The following is a 23,731-nucleotide window of genomic DNA, read 5'->3' on the forward strand; positions in this document are numbered from 1 at the left end:
GGAACAAACCTGTTAAAAATGAATTTCTAGTACATCAAATAGGGAAAAGCAATCTGAAGACTGCCTGTTTATGAAACAGACGAAAGCCAAAACAAAAGAATGAATATCTATTATAAGAACTGATCCACACAAACATCCCATTGTATGAGAAATACTAATGAGTGGGAATGGATGGCTTCACTAGGTGAAAATCAGTTTCAGCGCTCTGAGGCCACCGTACACCTCTCTGGGAACTACACTTGTGATTTCTGATAGACTCAAAATCCTTCATATTTTTCCATCCTTCCATGGATCTCCGCTTTGTTTGCGCCTTCCACCATACTTCTCTGCTCTTTTTATTTTTAATGAAAGCTCATATTTGTTTGGCTGAATTCCAACTTATAAAACAAAGTGCTAATGTCCAAAAGTAATGCATGAGAACACTAAGGAATGCTGTTTGAGAGCCACCTTTGGTTCATTATTCCATAGACAACTAACTATGCTCTTATCAGAGATCTTACACTCAACTTATCTTGGGTCAACATCATCACTGATCCAACTCCACTGAAGTGACGTAGTTACACCCACAATGTTCAAAACCACAACTGCGACGAGATACCGCTAATGTAAAATATACACGGATTGCATTGGAATTCATAGATACTGCACATGGCATGCAGATTTACTAGAAAGATGAGCCAGATGTAGACAGTAGCTACTAAAAGAATCTCCCCAGGAGAATTAAAGGGGTCCAAAAAGGAAGTTTTCTTAAGGTGGCTGAGACCGTTTCTAGAGAAATAGGTCATGTGGTCCTCCAATATTTCCCCTTTTAGTTACCCTCAAAGAAAAGCTCTGTGCATCTATCCCTGAAAATCAATTTGCATGTTGAGGGCAGCACCAAATAATTCCAAAGGAATCTCTGCATCTTTTCAGTTAAACTTGGTAAGATTCCAGCACCATTAGGAAGGCTACCCTTAAAGACAACTTTAACTCTTCCTGGGAGGTTTCTTTAAATATTGCCTTCATCTGGCTCATCTTTCTAATACAAAGAAGAAAAAACATTTTCATGCTATTTCTATAGCAGTTAGTGCAAAAAAAAATGTGAGATAGAAATGACATTTGGGAAAAGCTAGGAGTATGGGCTCAGTCTCAGGTAACAACATCTCAAAACCAAGATCCAATCTGAACCTATATATTCCTCTAAAATATTCACACCATCTGTTGTGGTGAACAACATACAAAGAAATACTACAAATGCATACAATTATTTACTGCTCCATCTTTTTATGATTAGACACTGCCCAAGCTTCCGGTGCCTCCACTGCAACAGACCTTGCACATGTACCTACAGTGTGTGAAACACTTGATTCCAGAGGAGCAATTTAGGAAGACCAAGGCCATAGTAGAACAATTTGGAGTTGCAGGAGGCCTAGGAGAATCCTTACAGCAAAAACTTCTAGATAGAAGGGAGAAGACTGGAAACTGGGTAAGCAAATGCACAAGAGAAAAAGAATGGCTTGTGTGTGAGGCTGCTAATTTGTAAGCTATTTGTGATGTCCTACATGATTTACATGAATAACCTTTATATCAGGTTGCTATAAAGCAGGTCACCTTTTTGGATCAAGTCCAGGAGTCAGACTACATTAAAATGTGCTGGTGCTTTTACTCAGCTTCTACCCACAATCCCAGAACGGAGACTGGAATGTTTCTAAAATGACTAGCCACTGACAGTGTTAAAAATGTAGATATTTGCAATGCCATCATTAGACTTCAGGGTCAACAACTCATTAGGATGGATGAGGGCAGTTCACATTTCTCAGAGCCGTTGTTTTAAGCTATTTGCACATGCAGGCAGATAGCGCTGTATCCCTTTTGGAAGGCTGTCTGGGCAGCCGTGGGCACTAGAAATTTTTTATTTAAAAAAAAAAGTTTAAATTCTTCACAAATTGATGGGGCTACAAAAGGAATGTGGGCATGGTGTACTATTGGGTACCAATTCTGTCTGATCTCTGAGCAAATCAAATTATTATGGGCTGCATACATGGGGAACATGGTTTTAAAGTGTTTCTAATAACTATTTAAGGAGTGAGGTGATCATTCAAATAAGAAATGTGACCCGCGTGAAGGGTACAAGAATTATAGATGAGCCACATATAAGACTTTTCTGAAATATCGCAACATCCAGGCTGGCTAGTAAAAGTAATCATTCAATTGTTAAGACAAACTAGAGTTATTTTAATTTGGAATTTAACTTCCCAGGAATAAAGCTTTGGCCTCTTCTCCTGAAGACTCCAGGGAATGTGGGGGAAGGAGTTATTTTCAGCATCTGTTCCAATAATGTTGAAAAAAATCTCAAAGGAAATCTTTTTCAGCAGATGCATAAATTCATAATTAGTTTTGCATAATTTCTCTGTTTATATTTACTGTACTCAAAGTGTGTCTGCTAAATTCAGACAGACAACTTGATTCTCCAAACAACTCTCTGTCTTTCAAAACATGGTGATCAGCAATAGCATGAAATAGTGGCTGGGGATAAGAAAATGTCTTTGTTGTACTTTCAACTTCTGTACACAAATGCTTAAGAGGTCATTATTTGTGCTTGTATGGGCCAAGTACTGATAACAATCACACTCCGACATGCCAGCAGTTGATGTGCTTCTCTCCCCACCTCTCAATGGCCTAATCCACCTACAAATTTGTTAAATTTAAAAACAAGCAAACACCCCATGCTTTGAAATTTTGACCTTCACATGGTCATGTGGACCTAAATTTTCAAATGACTGGTGTTTTAGATGACCCAGTTTTGGAGTCCCCCACTTCAAATAGTCATGATGATCTAATAATGCCAAGGATCATCCCCCTCTTAAAATCAGTCCCTTTGAGGTTTCTCACATTGGGCATCCAAAAACTCAGGCACCGAGAATCACTAGTCACTTTTGAAAATTTAGATCCTGTTGTTTGTTTTTAACTATATTGTTTGTCTTATTTGGGCCCTGATCTTGCAACTATGGCATGTAAATGGACTGCTGCACATGCATTAAGCCCCATTGATTATTATAGGGCTCTGTGCAGGCTCAGAATTTCACCCATCCACTATTATCTGCAGGATCAGGTCCTTAGATTATTAAGTTCGCTGGCGCTATGTATATCTTTACATACTGCACAGCAGTAAAGTACACTGAAGGTGCTTGATAGATAATAAAAATAGCATCTAGGCAATATCAACCAACATTTGTAGCAACTATCTGCATAAGGAAAGCATACATTGGTTAAATTCTACCTATCCTTGAACGTACAGTTGGTGCCATTAAGAAATAAATACTTAACGTTGTTTCTTTAAAAATACTTGGCTGTGAATAAATATATAGATAATAATACAATAAACTTGTTTATTTTTTTATGGCACACACTGTAATTTACCATAGATTGAATGATAGGATAATGGATTTGTGGCTGATTTAGAGTGAGCTGAGACCACTGAGCTCAGACTGAAAATGATTAATGGCCCCATTAATCAAAGCCCACATTTGACGCATTGTGCCACCAAGCACCCACCCACCCACCCACACACAATTTTACTTGGTTGTAAGATGTTTCCTCCCCTTCCCTTAGGTGTTTAACTACTGGTTGGATGACATGTACCTCAACAACCGGTTGGCTCTTCCAGTCAATTCCAGCCCTGCAATTATCTTTGCCAGTCAACATTTCAAGGATGTGAATGACCAGCTGAGGTAAGGTATTAAAGACCACAGTTTTTGCCTCTGAAAAAAACTCTTTAAATATGCTGCTCTGGCAAACAGATAACCAGCTTGTTTAAACAAATGAGGATGCCTGTCATTAAACCGCTCCCTACCGTACAGCTTCTAATTTCACTCATGTAGAAACCTTAAATTAAGAATTATACTTTAAATAGAAATTTTTGCCATCACATTTATCATTTTAGACAAAATATACTGGTGGAACTTTTAAAACTAGGGATATTTGTGAAGCATCTTAAACTTCTCATCAGATACTTTCCCAAATCAGAGCTCTTTGCTGGGAAAAGAAATCCTGACTCCATGCATGTTGTTTAGAGTTGAACAGTCTCCAATATGCTACAGTTACAACTCAGCAAGTTGTAGCAGAGCCCTACATGTCAGCCACCCTAATTTCAGGTCTTTGTGCCATGCAGGAAAAACATTTGTGCTCAGTTTAGCATCTCCTGGGGACTGATGAATATGGAAAAATATAAGCGCAAAAGTAAGTATACTGCCCAATCTCCCACCATGTACCCCAAGGCTGCACAAGTGCTGGAAAGTGGGCACTAACTTTGCTCGTGTCAAAACAACCTGAAAGTGCAATGGGAACAACTGGGTTACCAGGAACTAGTATCGAGAAATCAACACCTTCCGACAATACAATAAAATCCATTCTAAAGCAACAGTCAGTGCTTTGTTGTCATTGATCAGGATAACAGATTAATGGAGAAGACTGCTGCAGAGCCCAAAGAAAAGATCTTGGAGATACAATATTAAAACATGAGCTAGAAGAAAATCATTTCCGGGGCTCATGAAGAATTAGGCTATGTACAACCAGCAGAGTTGACTGACAGATAAGAAAACAGGGTTGGGGGGAGAAGGGTCCCTTTAACAGACAGTGTTTTCAAAAATTACTTTATATCAAAAAGTAATTGCATTACTCCTGATTATACCTGCTGCTGCACATATAACCAATGAATTCTGGAGCCTTGTTGCTTCTAAAATCACCAGCATCCAAAGAACATTTTTGGTGTTGACCATTTCCCTATATGGATATAAGGGTGGCTAAATTTATTTTAAAAAGTGAAAACATAAAGAATAAACAAAGTTTATACAAGCCAAGTACACAATATACATCCCCAGATGCTATTGAAAAGTAAACTTCCAGTTCTCAACCTTTGCCAAATGATTTCCCCCTTTTTAAATAGTAATACAAAGCAAATCTACTTTCAAATATTGCAGATTTCCTCTTTGCTTTTAGCACTTTCCAGCTGCACATTACTGAAAGAGTAAATTGCATATGAATTTATGCTGTTATAATTTAAAAAAAACAGCCAGAACCTTGAAGCTGATCTGTATTATATTAAAATTTTGCATAGACAGAGCACCATGTCTTTTTTTAAACCTTCTCTAAACATTAGCATAAATGTGCTTCCTCTTGTTACTGAATAGATTCACTGTGCACATTCTTTTCTATGAAACTAAGTTTTGCATTTCTCTAATGCAAATGACCCATAACAAACAAACACTTTTAACATGGAGGATCCCATTCAGAAACATAACAAATGGGCAGTCTGAGGAAATAATGTTCCTGCCCTGCAGCCATGGAGCAAGAGTATATATTTCAGGACAGCAAGTACTTCAGTACACCAGGTAGTACTTAAGTGTTTATATTGCTGAGGCTCCTATCAAGGATGCAGCCCCCATCCTGTTCTGTAAACAACTACTTTCAAGTATCCTCTTGTGGTATTCATTGTTAAATAAGGATTATCACTACATGATTGTAAACTCTGTGGGGCAGGGACTGTCATTTTGTTCTGTGTTTGTATAGCACCAAGTACAATGGGGTCCTGGTCCATGACTAGGCACTATGCTCATAAAAATACATAACACTAATTATATACACTAGTCACCTAATTCTTCCTCTGCATGCGTATGTTAAAATTAATCATAGGGTTTTTTTCCCTTTCTTGCCAAGAGACAGACTGTGTCATGCTGTAGAGCAGAGGTTCTCAAACTGTGGTCCATGGACCACCAGTGGTCCGCAAGCTCCATTCAGGTGGTCTGTGGATAGTTCTCTCTAAAGGCGCGTGCCTGGATGGCTGCACACGAGAGAATGAAGGGCCACCCACCTTATTAATGGAGCCATGCAGGTGTTGCTCCACTAATTAGGTGCCTGGACCCTAGAGAAAACACACATGTAAGGTGACGTGGTGGCCTTGGGGGGAATAGAGGGTAAGTGGGAGGGGACAGTGGAGTGAGAAGAGGGGGTGGGGGGAATTTGGAACATGCAGGACTGCGGCAGCCAGAGAAAGAGTCAACTTTCCCCAGCTCCAGGGCTGCAGTTGCCAGGGAGAGATGGCCCTCCTTCCCAGCCTCAGTTCTGTGGCTACTGGGGTGGGGAAGAGATCCCTCCTCCTTCTCAGCCCCAGATGGGGAGCTGCCACGGCAGGGGAGAGAAAGCACATCCATTACATTAGAAAGGTAAGACTACTGATATTAAAATATGAGTTGTGTGCTTTTATTTGTAAAACAATTATTTTTTTTTTTTGTAATATAGCGCTTTTATCCAAAGTGCATTACAATAGTTAGCTAACAATACAACCAACATTAAGTGGTCTGCTGAGACCCTCAGCAATTTTCAAGTGGTCTGCAGAAAAAAAGTTTGAGAACCATTAGTGTAGAGCATAATTGATCTTTATGGGCCTTCTCGGACTCAGACTGAACTCCCAGAAATGGCACCATGTTGCTGCATGGCAAAAGAGTGAAGTTATTTCTATTTTTTACTTACAGATTTGCTGCTAATCTCATTTCGGGAGTGCTGGATTATAAAGCTTTACTGGATGCGTAAGTATTTTGGAGTAGAATCACTGACTGACTACAAATATAAAGAGCTCTGATTAGGAATGCTTGGAGGTGTCCAAAGGCATGCTACATTAGGCCATAGTCCATTGGACCACTCTAATGTTAGGCACTGAAATGGTTCAGGTATGGTAGCTTTGGCAACACCATGGTAACTTTACATGCTTCTCCTTTATTACTACAATATGAGGTGCCAGATGAGGATTCTTCATAAGTCATGTCAGTCATCTGTCAGATACACAGTTCAATCTACAATACAACATAAAAATCTGACTAAAGTGACTGTTTCAGATCTACCTAAGGAGTCCATCCTCTCCAACTGCAGATCAATGTGTGTCAGTGTCATAGGAAAAATAAGGAGGAGTCCTTGTGAGACTAAGAAATTTATTTGGGCATAAGCTTTTGTGGGCTATAACCACCACTTCATCAGATTCATGGAGTGAAAAATACAGTAGGTAGATAGAAATATACAGCACATGAAAAGATGGGAGTTGTCTTACCAAGTGGGGGGGTCAGTGCTAACGTGGCCTATTCAGTCATGGTGGATGTGGCCCATTCCCAACAGTTGACAAGAAGGGGTGACTATCAGAGGGAAAATTACTTTTTGTAGGTTTCAGAGTAGCAGCTGTGTTAGTCTGTATCTGCAAAAAGAACAGGCGTACCTGTGGCACCTTAGAGACTAACAAATTTATTTGAGCATAAGCTTTCATGGGCTACAATCCACTTCATCGGATGTATGCAGCATCCATGCATCCTATGAAGTGGGCTGTAGCCCAGAAAAGCTTATGCTCAAATAAATTTATTAGTCTCTAAGGTGCCACAAGTACTCCTGTTCTTTTTTACTTTTTGTAGTGACCCAGCCACTCACAGTCTTTATTCAGGCCTAATTTGATGCTGTCAAGTTTGCAAATTAATTCCAGTTCTGCACTTTCTCATTGAAGTCTGTTTTTGAAGATTTTTTTGTTGACGAATGTCCATTTTAAAGCTGTAACTGAGTGTCTAGGGAGATTGAAGTGCTCTCCTAGTGGTTTTGGAATGTTACAATTCTTGATGTCTGATTTGTGTCCATTTATTCTTTTGCGTAGAGACGGTCCAGTTTGGCCAATGTAAATGGCAGAGGGGCGTTGCTGGCATATGATGGCATATATTACATTGGTAGATGTGCAGGTGAATGAGTCCCTGATGGTGTGGCTGATGTGGTTAGGTCTTATGATGGTGTCCCTTGAATAGATATGCGGACAGAGTTGGCAGTGGGGTTTGTTGCAGGGATTGGTTCCTGGGTTAGTGTTTCTGTTGTGTGGTGTGTCACAGCAAAGTTTGCCAAAACCCCTACATATTACTTGAGAACCACCAGTTTGGTAAACTCCCTCACAAGTATCTGTACAATTTCCATATTTCTGATATTTGCCTCTTCACCATGGTTAATTTGTTAATAGACATGCCCTACCCCATCCCAAAATAATAAACCCCACAAGCCTAATCACACCCAGGTTCTACTGCTGGTATTTAACCAAAAAAGTTGTAATCCATTTTTCCTGCTGTACATGGAAAGTGTAAACGTAGGAAAATATCTCCAGCAGTCCTTGAGAACTGTACTATTAATATAGTATTTTGCACAGATAGCACCATTCATCCAAAATAATTTCACAAACTACATTCCAGCAGTACCACTGAAATGCATCCACCCAAAGAGTGCAATGTGGCAGACAACCAGTGCACAGTACACTGCACCACAGCAGAGGAATGGAACATTTTCAATCATGGGATAATGAGATCCCCCTTGTCACGCATCCTGACCAGCATTCATTTGGGCCAGGGAAAGGCAAAGTCAATATTTAGCCATCTGAGGTCTCACCTAGGGTGACCAGACAGAAAGTATAAAAATCGGGACAGGAGGTGGGGGAGGGGCAATAGGTAGCTATATAAGAAAAAGCCCCAAATATTGGGACTGTCCCTATAAAATCGTGACATCTGGTCACCCTAGTCTCACCACCTGTGAATTGACTATAAGAAAAGAAATTGGAAGGAGTTGTTGGATTTTTTTACTTCAAAGTCTGAAACTATTCTTGGTTGCTCAGGAACCATTGTCTAAGATAAACTATAGAACTGTATGCCATATCTGCATATCTAAAAATGCAGATGTTGACATGTTATAAACTATTTTGTCACTACATCTTTACATGACAGCCTGGTATGCATCTGTGAAGAGCTAGGAATACATATTGCTTAGCAAAGATGTAACATTTTATCTTTAATATTTTGACCTGGGTTCCTTGATCTAAAGAAGGTTCGTCACAGTATTCCTAGCCTCACTTTAATAGTTATTTACTCCTTTTTCTAGAAGTTCTACTGTTGTTTCTCACCTTTGGGTATCAACACTAATATTTCCTCATTAGAACTATTAATATTCCAATATCCATTGTTGCCCTGTTACAGCCGTAGGATAGTCAATGTAATCCTAGCATCTTTTGAATCACTACATAGGGAAACACAATAGGCACAAGACAAGTAAGCAAAAGCAGTGCATAACTTTCCAAGGTACAGTAAAGCTTTGTTATCTGGCATGTTGGGGGAATGGCGGTGCCGGTTAGTCAAAAATTCCGGTTACCTAAGAGCTATACTTACCAATGGAATACCAATTTTCAAAGACATAGAATACAATAAAATGAATAAAATATAAAATAGTATAAAGGTACTGTACTCACCAATCCAGTAGTAGTACTGCACTGCAGAGTGGTTGGTTTCTTGAAGCACTCAGGTGTATACAAGTAAAGTTTTCTATACAGTAGGTTATCTTATGACACTACATATCACTATGGGCAGCTCATGGCGGACACCCAGATCACTAAAAATACATTTAACACTAAAACTATACTGAACATAATTTGATCTTTGATGATTCAGAAGGCACTTCAGGATCTTGCAGCGCCTTGGCATCATCATTATCAACATCAATTATCATTGTAGATGTAGAAAGTGTAGGAGATTGGGCTGAATGTGTAATGACCCTATGACATACCCTGGAAGCTGGTGTTTTGAATAAATCCATGGTATCAGATTGCTTACTTGTCTTCTGCCTCTTTTGCATAAAACTAGAGTGCGGAATATGCAGTTGCATAACCTCCTGGGCAGTATACTAGTCCCGGTTACTAGATTGAAGATTTGTATTGGGAAGTATCAGAAATGCCGGTTAATAGATCTTTCTGGTTGATAAAGTGCAAGATAACACAGCTTTTACTTGTATGTAGTGTGATAGACCCAGGACAGCTAGGAACAGCAGAGTAGTAGAAGGGAGATATACTGGCCACTGGATAAGCAGTTTTCTGTTCCCTGAGTGACCAAAGCAGGGGCTGCTCCAGGCTAATGAGAACACCTGACTCCAGTTAACCTGCTAAGAGTCAGCTGAGGCTGTTAAGCACCTGACTCTATTTAAGGCCCTTCTGATGCTATCAAAGGGCTCACTCCAGTCAGGCCAAAGGGAGCCAGGGGAGAGGAAGTGTGTGTGAAGAACTGGGAGCAAGAGGTGTGCAAGAAGCTGAGAGCGAGTAGGCATACTGCTGGAAGATTGAGAAGTACAAGTGTTGTCAGACATCCATAGGAAGGTCTGGTGGTGAGGACAAAGAAGGTGTTTGGAGAAGGCCATGGGGAAGTCGCCAGGGAGTTCTAGTTGTCGCGCAACTGTACCAGGAGGCACTCTAGACAGCTGCAGTCCACAGGGCCCTGGGCTGGAATCCGGAGTAGAGGGCAGGCCTGGGTTCCCCCCCAAACCTCCCAACTCCTGATCAAACACAGGAGGAATTGACCTGGACTGTGGCTTCTACCAGAGGGAAAGGTCTCTGGGCTGTTTCTCAACTCACAGGGTGAATCTGTGAGGCGAGTGAATCCGCCAATAAGTGCAGGACCCACCAAGGAATAGGAGGAACTTTGTCACAACTGTGTTAGAGGTGGGATTTGGTGTGCACAGCGTGGTGAAAGAAGGAGGGTGATTTAAAAAAAAAAAGGGGAGAGGGTTGTTTTTTTTCTCACCACAATGGATGACGTAGTACAGGCATTGATACAAGCTACCAGCTACAAGCCCAGCAGGAAGCTACCCGTGTCCAAGCAACCACCCAACAGGAGGCAGTGCGGCTGCAGCAAGAGACTAATCGCCTGCTGATGGACCAGGCTGCTCAAGACTGAGCTATGTTGCGAGAACTGGTAAACCAGGTAAAGATCCTTAGAGAGCCGTGGCCATGATAGGATGCAGATCATACGGGCCAGCCATTGGCCGCAGAAAATGACGTGGGAGGATGATGTAGAGGGATACCTTCTGGCCTTTGAGAGGACAGCCCTACAGGAGGCCTTGCCTCAAGATCAGTGGACTGACATCCTCACCCCATTCCTGCGTGAGGAGGGCCAGAAGGCCTACCATCATCTGCCTAAAGAGGCTTCAGCAGGCTACCCCAGCTGAAAGCAGAGATCCTGGCCAGATCTGGGGTAACGACCACAGTGCAGGCCCAGTGGTATCATGAGTGGAAGTATCAGGAAGACAAAACCCTGCGGTCCCAATTGTATGACCTCATCCATCTTGCATGAAAGTAGTTGCAAACGGAGTCACGGAGTCCGGAAGAGATACTGGTTCTGGTCATCGACCGATACATGAGGGGACTACCGCCAGACCTTCGCGCCTGGGTAAGCCAGAACGAACCCTCCACCTATGATGAGGTTGTCACCCTGGTAGAGAGGCGAAGGACAGTGAGGGAGCTGACCTGACCAGTTAAGGAAGAGGCACCCTGGGTTAAACTAGCAGCACTGAGCTCTAAAGCTCAGGTGACTGGGCCACCAGGAGGGCCCAGGTGGAAGAAGAGAAGGACTGAAGGCCCACCAGAGGCCACAAAGAGTCAGAGCACTGAGGACGAAGAGGATCATGATGTTAGACTGCCCAAACCAAGAGACCAGGGAACGCCTAGAGCTCTATAGAGATGTTATGCCTGCGGGGAGTGGGGACACATAGCTGCACAGTGTCCCAATGCTGAGAACTCTATGCAGTGTAACCTGGGGAACTGGGCAGAACCCATGTCCCTAATCCACCTTGTGGGGGTCTCACTAACCCCACATATGTACACCAGACCAGTGAAACTAACTGGGGTAGAGACCATGGCACTGGTTGATTTGGGAAGTGCTATCACGCTTATCTCAGGGAAGCTTGTGAAGCACAGTCAGCTGCTGCAGGCTAAACGTACAGTGATAACATGCGTCCATGGGACAGTTAGCTTCTACCTCACTATCCCAGTAAAAATCGAGATCCAAGGGAACACTATTGAGGTAGCAGCAGGTGTAGTCCCTAAACTCCCATACCCGGTGCTCATAGGGAGGGACTTCCTAGGGTTTGGAGACTTACTCCCAGTAGGGGGATTTGAGAAAGATGGGAACCCTGAAATTAGTGAGGCATCCACAGCAGATTGTCAACCCCCAATCTTCTCTAAAATATCCCCAGATTTGTTCTCCACTCACAGACAGAGTAGAAGGACAAAAAGGGAAAGAAGGGCAGCTAAGGCCGTGGGAACACGACTACTGACCCAAAGCCAGAGGGTCGCTCTCGTAGGTAGGTGGACCTGAGCAGCTGAAAAGGAGGTCACCCAGGAGGGAGAAGCACCCGAGTCTGACCCCCACCCTAATGCCGCTGAACCATTAGAGGCAACAGAGACTGGGCCCCTAGATCTGGAGCAGATTAGCCTCAGGAGAGGCAATTTTGGATGGGACCAGACAGAAGACCCAAGGTATGACAACATCAGGAAGGAGGTAACTGAAATAGATGGGATCCCCGTGGAAGGGAAAACCCAGGGGCCAGGACCCTACTTCATAATGAAGAAGGATCTCTTATACCAGGTTGCACCAGTACAGTGGCAGAAGGTACAGCAGATCCTAGTACCTCAAAAATACCAGAACACTGTATTAAGTCTTGCCCATAGTCATCTTTTGGGGGGGCATTTGAGGTAGAGAAGACCCTGGCACAGGTCCTATGATGGTTCTTCTGGCCCGTAGTACATGAAGAAGTGCGGAGGTACTGTGCGTCCTGCCCGGAGTGTCAGCTGCACAGTCCCCGTCCCCACTTGAGGGCACCTTTGGTACCCCTTCCCATCATAGAGGTCCCCTTCGAGTGAATAGCCATGGACCTAGTGGGACCCCTGGAGAAGACAGCTCGGGGCCACCAATATATACTTGTTGTTTTGGACTATGCTATTTACTACCCAGAAGCCATCCCCCTGCGGAACACGGCGTCTAAAACGATAGCCAAAGAGCTGGTGGGGATCTTTGGCTGAGTGGGGCTACAGAAGGAGATATTAACAGACCAAGGAACCCCATTTATGTTGAAGCTAATGAAGGACCTCTGTACGCTGCTCCATATACATACCCTGAGAACTTCAGTCTATCATCCACAGACTGATGGGTTAGTAGAAAGGTTTAACCGAACCCTCAAGGCTATGATAAGGAAGGTGTTAAGTCGGGATGGGAAGTACTGTGACATCCTACTACCTTACCTTATGTTCGCTATCTGGGAGGTACCTCAGGCCTCAACTTGATTCTCCCCCTTTGAGCTGTTATATGGGTGCAACCCCCGAGGCATCCTGGACATAGCCAAGGAAATTTGGGAGGAGGAACCCAGTGAGGGGAAGAACATAATAGACCATGTGCTACAGATGAGGGACCAGAGAGCCTGGGTCACTCCCATAGTGAGGAAGCACCTAGAGAAGGCCCAAGAGGCCCAGCAAACCTACTACAACTGTCAAGCCACGGTTCATCAGTTTTAGCCCGGTGACCAAGTAGTGGTACTGGTACTCACAGCCAAAAGTAAGCTGTTGGCCCAGTGGCAAGGGCTCTATGAAATAGTTGAACCCATACAGGAAGTAAATTACAAGGTGCAACAACCCGGACGTCGAAAACTAGAACAGATATGTCAACCTTCTGAAACCCTGGCATACCCGAGAGGCATGCACAGTGGTTCGGGAAGACCTGCACCCAGGGAACAAAATCCCTGAACAGGTGAGGATGTCTCCCGATCTAATAACAGCCCAGAAGAAAGAGGTAACTGAGATGATCGCCCAATATCAAGACGTATTCTCAACAAAGCTGGGTCGCACAACTGGGACATATCACCACATCATCACAAACCCTGGGGCCAGAGTAACAATGTGGCCTACCGGGTGCCAGCAGCCAAAAGGGAGGAAATAAAAGCAGAAGTCAGGAAAATGCTGGAGATGGGGATCATTGAAGAATCTCACAGTCCGTGGTCCAGCCCAATAGTGTTGGTGTCCAAACCTGATGGCACCATGAGGTTCTGCAATGACTTCCGTAGACTAAATAAGATATCCCAGTTTGATGCCTACTCTATAGCCCGCATAGATGAATGAGTGGACCGTCTGGGGAATGCCTGGTACTTAACGACCCTAGACTTGACAAAGGGGTATTGGCAGATTCCCATAGCCAAAGATGTAAAGGAGAAGACGGCGTTCTCTACACCAAAGGGTCTTTTCCAGCATACAGTCCTTCCTTTTGGACTACATGGGGCCCCAGCTACCTTTCAGCGCCTCATGGACAAGTTACTATGCCCCCATGCCAGCTATGCTGTGGCCTACTTGGATGACGTGGTGATTCATACCCCAGACTGGAAAACCATTTGAAGAAGGTGGGGGCGGACCTTGATACCTTCAGGTGAGCTGGCCTTACGGCAAACCCTGCTAAGTGTGCTGTGGGTTCACGGAGGCCAAATATCTTGGCAACATGGTAGGAAAAGATCTGGTAAAACCTCAACTGAACAAGTTAGAGGCCATCAAAATTGGCCATGACCAAGTAGTAAGAAGCAAGTCTGAGCATTCCTAGGGGTGGTGGGGTATTACCAGCGTTTCATCCCCCATTTTGCCACAAGGGCAAGTCCCCTAACGGACTTAATGAAGGCCCATGGTCCAAATCCAGTCAGATGGTCTGATGCAGCAGAGAGGGCATTCACAGACCTACAGACTGCCCTCTGTAGTAACCCCATATTGATAGCCCTGGATTTCACCAAGGAATTCATCCTTCAGACGATGCATCTGAGGTGGGGTTAGTGGCTGTCCTGTCGCAGATGGTTGGGGAAGAGGAACAGCCAATTCTCTACCTCAGCAGGAAACTCCTTCCGAGGGAACAAAAATATGCAGTGGTAGAGAGAGAGTGCCTCACTGTAAAATGGGCCATGGAAACACTGCATTACTACCTGCTGGTGCGCAGATTTGTCCTCGTGGCCGACTATGCCCCTCTTCAATAGACGCAATGGAACAAGGAAAAGAACACAAGGGTAACCAGGTAGTTCTTATCCCTCCCACCTTTCCAGTTCTGCATACAGCACAGAGCAGGGAGTCACCATGGCAATGCTGATGGCTCATCACGTGTACACTGTCTGGCGTCCCAAGCTGCCCAACCCCTTGGTGTTGAGCAGGGGGGAGGGATATGTGATAGACCAAGAAACAACAGAGTAGTAGAAGGGAGATATACTGGCCACTGGATAAGCAGTGTTCTGTTCCCTGAGTGACCAAAGCAGGGGCTGCTCCAGGCTAATGAGAACACCTGACTCCAATTAACCTGCTAAGAGTCAGCTGAGGCTGTTAAGGCTCTTCTGATGCTATAAAACGGCTCACTCCTCTCAGGCCAGAGGGAGCCAGGGAGTCAGAGGAGAGGAAGTGTGTGTGAAGAACTGGGAGCAAGAGGTGTGCAAGAAGCTGAGAGCGAGTAGGCATACTGCTGGAGGACTGAGGAGTACAAGCGTTATCAGACATCAGGAGGAAGGTCCAGTGGTGAGGACAAACAAGGTGTTTGGAGGAGGCCATGGGGAAGTAGCCAGGGAGTTGTAGCTGTCACGCAACTGTACCAGGAGGCACTCTAGACAGCTGCAGTCCACAGGGCCCCGGGCTGGAATCCAGAGTAGAGGGCAGACCCAGGTTCCCCCCAAACCTCCCAACTCCTGATCAAACACAGGAGAAATTGACCTGGACTGTGGCTTCTACCAGAGGGGAAAGTCTCTGGGGTGTTTCCCGATCCACAAGGTGAATCTGTGAGGCGAGCAAATCTGCCAATAAGCACAGGACCCACCAAGGTAGAGGAGGAACTTTGTCACAGTAGTTTTAGCTATGTAGATAGCACAGTTGCCTGGTTAAAGTATTTTAAACAAAGCCTAACTTAAACTGACAAAAATATAACAACACAAGAATATAGCTTAACATATTAAATTAGTGCAAGTTTTTTGTCAGAACAATCTAGTATAATATCCCCTTTCTCCTGGGTGTCTCCCGATCATAGACTGTCTTATCATCATTATTATTTACGATTCTTGTAAAAATAGGCCCAAAATGAGAGTTGGAATCTATTGGGCTTTGTACTACATCAGAACATAAGAGACTGTCTCTGGCCCAAAGAGCTGACAATCTAAATAGACAAGACAAAGATGGAGGGTGGAAAGAAAGGAAGTATTATTATCCCCATTTTACAGATGAGGACCTGAGGTACAGGGAGATTGTGACTTTTCCAAGGAAGTAAGTCATACAGGAAGTCTATGGCAGACCTGGGAAATAGAACTTTCTCCTGATCTAGTATCTTAACCACAAGACCAGCAATTTCCCTTTGGCCCCTGCCTACAATGACAACTACATTAGTTTCTACTACATTGACAGCACAATGTCCCACAATCTATAATCAGAAAAGAAAATATTCCACAGCAAAGTAACCAGATTTTGTTCTGGTCACTAAAGAGGACTTTAGTGTGTATTGTTCATAGACTTTAAGGTCAGAAGGGACCATTATGATCATCTAGTCTGACCTGCACAACGCAGGCCACAGAATCTCACTCACCCACTCCTGTAACAACCTCCTAACCTATGTCTGAGTTATTGAAATCCTCAAATAATGGTTTAAAGACCTCAAGGTGCAGAGAATCCTCCAGCAAGTGACCCATGTCCCACGCTGCAGAGGAAGGCGAAAAACCTCCAGGGCCTCTGCCAATCTGCCCTGGAGGAAAATTCCTTCCCGACCCCAATATGACAACCAGTTAAACCCTGAGCATGTGGGCAAGACTTACCAGCCAGCACCCAGGAAAGAATTCTCTGTAGTAACTCAGATCCCACACCATCTAACATCCCATCACAGACCATTGGGCATATTTACCTACTAATAATCAAAGATGAATTGAATTAATTGCCAAAATTAGGCTATCCCATCATACCATCCCCTCCATAAACTTATCAAGCTTAGTCTTGAAGCCAGATATGTCTTTTGCCCCCACTACTCCCCTTGGAAGGCTGTTCCAGAACTTCACTCCTCTAATGGTTAGAAACCTTCGTCTAATTTCAAATCTAAACTTCCTAGTGTTCAGTTTATATCCATTTGTTCGTGTGTCTACATTGGTACTAAACTTAAATAATTCCTCTCCCTCCCTGATATGATTGCTCTTTATAAATATATCAGAGGGATAAATATCTCCTCTCAGACTCCTAGCAATTAAAAAGGATCCAGCGGCTAAATTTCAGCATTTACTTCCCCCACGTGCCACTCTAAGAGCCAAAGTTGTTGGGTAGGATTAAATTAACTCCTCACTGTGCAGATGATTCCCCTCCATCCTGCCCATTCTACTGATTTCCAGAGATGGCGATGTTTCCCTTAAACATTCTAAGCAACTCTAGCCTGGACTTCCAGTACAAAGCACACGTGGCCTTCTAGGGTGCATATCAGCTTCAGATGTTCAGCTGATTTTCATTTATCCTACAGAGTTTTGAGGATCCCTCTAAGCAGACTCCCTACTCCTACCTCAGGATTCTTGGTGGAAGGCGTGGTTTTGTTTTGTTTTTTTTTGGATCGGCAGGGGATACATATGTGAAAGATTTTATAGTGGATGATGAAAAGTGCCAGTGTACTGTATATTCACAGATGATGAATATATGTTGCAATCACTGATTTGCATGCCCTGCTATTGTTTGAGTCTCTAAAAACATATTCATTGAATGCAAATAAAATTGCCTAATGAATATGCATGAATCTGCTAGGAATGATGTATTTAACTTTGGTGTGGGAATTAATATATTTCCTTACATTGTAATCTTGTTTTTATTATTCCATTTGTACCTAATCTAATTGTAACAGAACAAAGGACAGATTAGATTTCTTTTTCTTTCTGTCTCTCTCTTTCTACTTTTCTCTGGCTTTGTTTCTCTCCTCTCTCTCCAGCAATGCTATACCTGTTGATTTTGCTCGTGGACAGCTGTCTGGTCATCCTCTCTGTATGAAGCAATACTATGGACTATTTTCTTCCTATCGTCTTCCAGGCCATACCAAAGATACTCTAGTGGCCCAGAAAAGCAGCATAATGCCAGAACCAGAGCACATCATTGTTGCTTGTAACAATCAGGTGAGTAAGCATTTTGTTTTTAAACCTTTTCCTCTTTCCTTCAGAAATTGGGTATGCATAAATTTGCTTGATAACAATGTAATACGATTGTTGGTCCAGGATCTCACTGAATGTACAATAGATGATGGCACTGGACTCAGTCCTGAAGCCCATACCCAGTTCTTATCAGTGATGTGCTGCCAACATTTTAACAAGAAGCTCCCATAGTTTTTTTTTCCCCTTCCTAGCCCAGCTTACATTCTGAATACACTGCTACAGCAAGGAGAGATGTGGGACTGGGGAAAATACTAATTTAGTTTCTATTCGAATAAAAACACTTATCAAGTAGGGAAGCAACACCACAGGCAAAAAAACGTATATGACGTGCATTTGCTGAAATGTTTATATTTTCACCTGAAGACTCTATTGGGTCTACTGGCATACCGCATAGTGTTCAGCCTGTATAATTTAGAGTGAGGGTGGGAGGAGAAAAGACCTTGTACAGTACCCCTCCCATACAGCATTTGTTTGCAAGTCTCTGACATTTAGTACAATATGGTGCATTCCAAAGGCAAACATTTTGCTTTTTTAATGTATTGTAAGGAGCAGAGCTGGTCACAAAACAGCATTTCTCTTCCACAGAAAATTCTGACATTTGTTTTCTTCCTAAATCGAGATGAAAAGCTGAAGTTTCAGAATCATTGGCAATGTCATGAGAAATCCTGCACTCATGAAATTTTCTGGATGGATTAAGGCAGCATCCTTGGAATCCCTGCCTGCCAACCTGTATGGGCTTAACAAAACAACAAGCCAATCAAGAGTAATAATCGGAGGACAGAAGATTAAGGAACCTATGAGTAGAGAGAAGAGTGGCGAATGACATTTCTATGGGGAAGGAACTGGCAGTGAAAGTCTATTTGTGGGGGCTGAAGAAGGATGATAAGAGTCAGGAATCAGAGGGAAAGAATCTGGGTAATCTTTTTTGTGGTGTGGGGTTTTTTTTTGTTGTTTTTTGTTTTGTTTTGTTTTTGGCAGGAGGGGAAGTTCTGGTAGATCTAGGTCCCAGATGGTCTTAATCTGATCCTGTCAGTTTCTCTATCAGGGTGGATTGGATTAATCTAGAAAAGCATCCAGACACCTGGTTGTTTTTCCATCCACAATAGATCACTGAATCTTCTACAGTTTACTTATTGCTAATGGTCAGCTTTTGAATGCTGGCAAAACTTTAGAGAGCAAGCAGCATAATTTAGCACATAATAAATGGGTTATAAAAAGCTCTGTGGGTTCCACACGTAACAGTATTGCATATCCCTATGCTATTTTTAAAAGAGCTGGGACTATGGAAATTATTAACATGCTTCCTGGTTTTAATTGCTCAGGTGTTTTAAATCTTATTCAAACAATGTAAGCCACACTGTGAAGAACTTCAAAAAGACCTCACAAAATTAAGTGATTGAGCAACAAAATAGCAAATGAAATTTAATGTGGATAAATGTAAAGTAATGCACATTAGAAAAAAACAACCCCAACTATACATACAATATGATGGGGACAATTAGGCTACAACTAATCAGGAAAAAGATATTGGAGTCATCATGAATAGTTCTCTGAAGACATCCACGCAGTGTGCAGCGGCAGTCAAAAAAGCAAACAGGATGTTAGGAATCATTAAAAAAGGGATAGAGAATAAGATGGAGAATATCTTATTGCCCTTATATAAATCCATGGTACGCCCACATCTTGAATACTGCATACAGATGTGGTCTCGTCATCTCAAAGAAGCTATACTGACATTAGAAAAGGTTCAGAGAAGGGCAACTAAAATGATTAGGGGTTTGGAACGGGTCCCATATGAGGAGAGATTAAAGAGGCTAGGATTTTTCAGCTTGGAAAAGAGGAGACTAAGAGGGGATATGATAGAGGTATATACAATCATGAGTGGTGTGGAGAAAGTGAATAAGGAAAAGTTATTTACTTGTTCCCATAATATAAGAACAAGGGGGCACCAAATGAAATTAATGGGCAGCAGGTTTAAAACAAAAGGAAGTTCTTCTTCACACAGCACACAGTCAACCTGTGGAACTTTGTGAAGGCTAGAATTATAACAGGATTTAAAAGAGAGCTAGATAAATTAATAGAGGTTAAGTCCATCAATGGCTATTAGCCAGGATGGGTAAGGAATGGTGTCCCTAGCCTCTGTTTGTCAGAGGGTGGAGATGGACGGCAGGAGAGAGATCACTTGATCATTACCTGTTAGGTTCACTCCCTCTGGGACACCTGGCATTGGCCACTGTTAGTAGACAGGATACTGAGCTGGATGGACCTTTGGTCTGACCCAGTATGGCCATTCTTATGTTCTTATTCTGCTCTCACTCCACTGTAAATCAGGAGCCACTCAACTGAAGTCAGTGGAGTTACACTGGTATCAAACCCAAACACAGGTGAGAGCACAGTATGAGGCCCCAGCATGTTAGCACACCACTTCCCTCAGCCATGTATTCTCACTGTGCAGAGCTGCAGCACTTCCAGGCCATCCTACATTGAGCAAGATGTTTTCTTACAGAGCTCAATATAATTTGTCTGTGATCCTTCTGACTTTTATCATTTCCCTGCAGTTCTTTGTTTTGGATGTTGTAATTAATTTCCGCCGTCTCAGCGAAGGGGATTTGTTCACTCAGTTAAGAAAGATAGTCAAAATGGCAGAGAACGAAGAAGAGAGGCTGCCTCCAATTGGTTTACTGACATCTGATGGAAGAACTGAGTGGGCAGAGGCCAGGACAATCCTCATGAAAGGTTAGCTGCGGCAACCCCAATCTTCTCTTCTTCATCCTCATCATCATCACTGGTCCTTGATGGGAGGTGATTCTTAAGGCAAATAGATGAATAAAATCTCAGTCCTATTGAATTCCTCTAGCATGAGGAAGTTCAATTCTTGTAAGCATTCAGATGTATCATCACACAGAGAAACAGCAAGTATGATTATGAGCCAGTTGTGAAACTCCAGGGGCAATACCATGTAGTTAGATTTCATCCCATGCTTTGTCTTTCCTCTGATAAATTCTGAACATGCCATCAGAGTTTGTGATTTGTCTATTTCTTCATGGTCAGACTGTGATAATGAGTACAATGCTTCCATAGGCTTTAGCAAGTGTTGGATAGTCTAGCACTTTGTTTTACACCATGTTCAGACTGAAGCAAGGTAAGAGAAATTTTCCTATTTATTTTTCTCTCTGAAAAATCCTAAATCATCCCTTTATCTCTGGCTCAGAGATATTAGGAAGAATAGTATTTGTGCTTTAGAAATGCACCAGAGTTTACCAAACAGCTTGTCATTTCCAAATATTTCCCCAGAGGAGGATACCCATTTCCCTTGCAGATTACTGATAATGGCTTTTCACACAATCCACCCACCTCAGCCCTCATTACAACTAAACAAGAAAAATGGAATTTAAGCATTAACTTTTCTATAAGAATGCATAGTATAGAAATGATGAGTTTCTGGAGACCTTCTACCTATAAATTACAGTGTTAAGTATACATTGGAAATTTTTTTATCTTTCTTAGAATCAACCTTATTGAAGAATTATTGGGCTCATTTCTTGTAGTGTTTTCTTCATATTCAACCTGATTGTCAACTGGTGTGATCAGTGTAACTCCATTGACTTCAAAGGAAGTTAAGCCAATTTTAAACAGCTAAGGGTCTGGCTCATTGTGTTTTCATCCACTCAGGATCCCCAGGAACACTGCTTTTGTAAGACTGCTGACTCTGCAGCTCCCTGCAGCCTACCCTCTGTTACAACAGTGGTATCTGTTCTGTGGATAGAGAATATCTGTATCAAGGAAGTGCCAGTCTGATACCATTGTCCTGCACTAAAATTATTTGTGTTTAGGAATGTCATCTTCTGCAAATTCTACTGGGTTGGCAATATGCCAGCTTGTTGGAATGCCCAAAGAGCAAATGTTCTTGGCTCTGATTTGATACTCGGATATTCAGATTTTCCTTTTGAGTTGGCTCAATACTTCTAACAAAGTATTCAGTTGCTTTCTTTGTTGTGTTTACAGTACCCTTTCACTCTTTGAGCTCCATTCCTCCAAATTCCTGAGCAGTAAGCAACATTTCTCTTGTTGTGGTTTGTAAATAATCACTATGTACACACAGGTTTCAGAGTGGTAGCCATGTTAATCTGTATCAGCAAAAACAACAAGGAGTCCTTGTAGCACCTTAGAGACTAACATTTATTTGGGTATAAGCTTTCGTGGGCTAGAACCCACTTCATTGGATGCATGAAGTGAAAAATACAGGAGCAGGTATAAATACATGAAAGGATGGGGGTTGCTTTACCAAATGTGAGGTCAGTCTAATGAGATAAATCAATTAGCAGCAGGATACCAAGAGAGGAAAAATAACTTTTGAAGTAGTAAGAGAGTGGCTCATTACAGACAGTTGACAAGAAGGTGTAAGTAACAGTAGGGAGAAATTAGTATTGGGGAAATTAAGTTTAGGTTTTGTAATGACCCAACCACTCCCAGACTTTATTCAGGCCTAATCTGATGGTATCCAGTTTGCAAATTAATTCCAGTTCTGCAGCTTCATGTTGGAGTCTGTTTTTGAAGTTTTTTTGTTGAAGAATTGCCACTTTTAGGTCTGTTATTGAGTGATCAGAGAGGCTGAAGTGTTCTCCTACTGGTTTTTGAATATTATGATTAATGATGTCAGATTTGTGTCCATTTATTCTTTTGCATAGAGACTGTCTGATTTGGCCAATGTACATGGCAGAGGGGCATTGCTGGTACATGATGGCGTATATCACATTGGTAGATGTGCAGGTGAACGAGCCCCAGATGGTGTGGCTGCTGTGGTTAGGTCCTATGATGGTGTCACTTGAATAGATATCTGGACAGAGTTGGCAGGGTTTGGTTCCTGGGTTGGTGTTTTTGTTGTGTTGTGTAGTTGCTGGTGAGTATTTGCTTCATGTTTGGGGGCTGTCCGTAGGCGAGGACTGGCCTGTCTCCCAAGGTCTGTGAGAGTGAGGGATCGTCCTTCAGGATAAGTTGTAGATCCTTGATGATGCGCTGGAGAGGTTTTAGTTGAGGGCTGTAGGTGACGGCTAGTGGCATTCTGTTACTTTCTTTGTTGGGCCTGTCCTGTAGTAGGTGACTTCTCGGTACCCTTCTGGCTCCATCAATCTGTTTCTTCATTTCACCAGGTGGGTATTGCAGATTTAAGAATGCTTGATAGAGATTCTGTAGGTGTTTGTCTCTGTCTGAGGGATCGGAGCAAATACGGTTGTATCTTAGCGCTTGGCTGTAGACAATGGATCGTGTGATGTGGTCTGGATGAAAGCTGGAGGAATGAAGGTAAGTATAGCAGTCAGTAGGTTTCTGGTATAGAGTCATGTTTATGTCACCATCGCTTATTAGCACTGTAGTGTCTAGGAAGTGGACCTCTTGTGTGGACTGGTCCAGGATGAGGTTGATGGTAGGGTGGAAATCATTGAAATCTTGGTGGAATTCCTCAAGGGCTTCCTTCCCATGAGTCCAGATGATGAAGATGTCATCAATGTAGTGCAAGTAGAGTAGGGGCGTAAGGGGACGAGAGCTGAGGAAGTGTTGTTCTGAAGTCAACCATAAAAATGTTGGCATACTGAGGGGCAATGCAGGTACCCATAGCAGTCCTGCTGACTTGAAGGTATACATTGTCCCCAAACCTGAAACAGTTATGGGTGAGGACAAAGTCACAAAGTTCAGCCACCAGGTTTGCTATGAT

At 42.8% G+C, this 23,731-nt stretch overlaps 1 protein-coding gene across 1 annotated transcript in view; it reads left to right on the forward strand.

The window, feature by feature from the left end:
• The window catches only part of CHAT (choline O-acetyltransferase), a 47,412-nt gene that overhangs the window by 1,038 nt on the left and 22,643 nt on the right, over positions 1 to 23,731 (forward strand). The window contains exons 2-6 of the mRNA XM_050959095.1: positions 1,274 to 1,465; positions 3,592 to 3,710; positions 6,510 to 6,563; positions 17,805 to 17,985; positions 20,580 to 20,757. Of these exons, the coding sequence (XP_050815052.1) occupies positions 1,274 to 1,465; positions 3,592 to 3,710; positions 6,510 to 6,563; positions 17,805 to 17,985; positions 20,580 to 20,757 (724 nt within the window). The remainder of the gene's footprint in view (positions 1 to 1,273; positions 1,466 to 3,591; positions 3,711 to 6,509; positions 6,564 to 17,804; positions 17,986 to 20,579; positions 20,758 to 23,731) is intronic.

The sequence above is a fragment of the Gopherus flavomarginatus genome, chromosome 6 (assembly GCF_025201925.1).
Source record: "Gopherus flavomarginatus isolate rGopFla2 chromosome 6, rGopFla2.mat.asm, whole genome shotgun sequence".
Lineage (NCBI taxonomy): Eukaryota > Metazoa > Chordata > Testudines > Testudinidae > Gopherus > Gopherus flavomarginatus.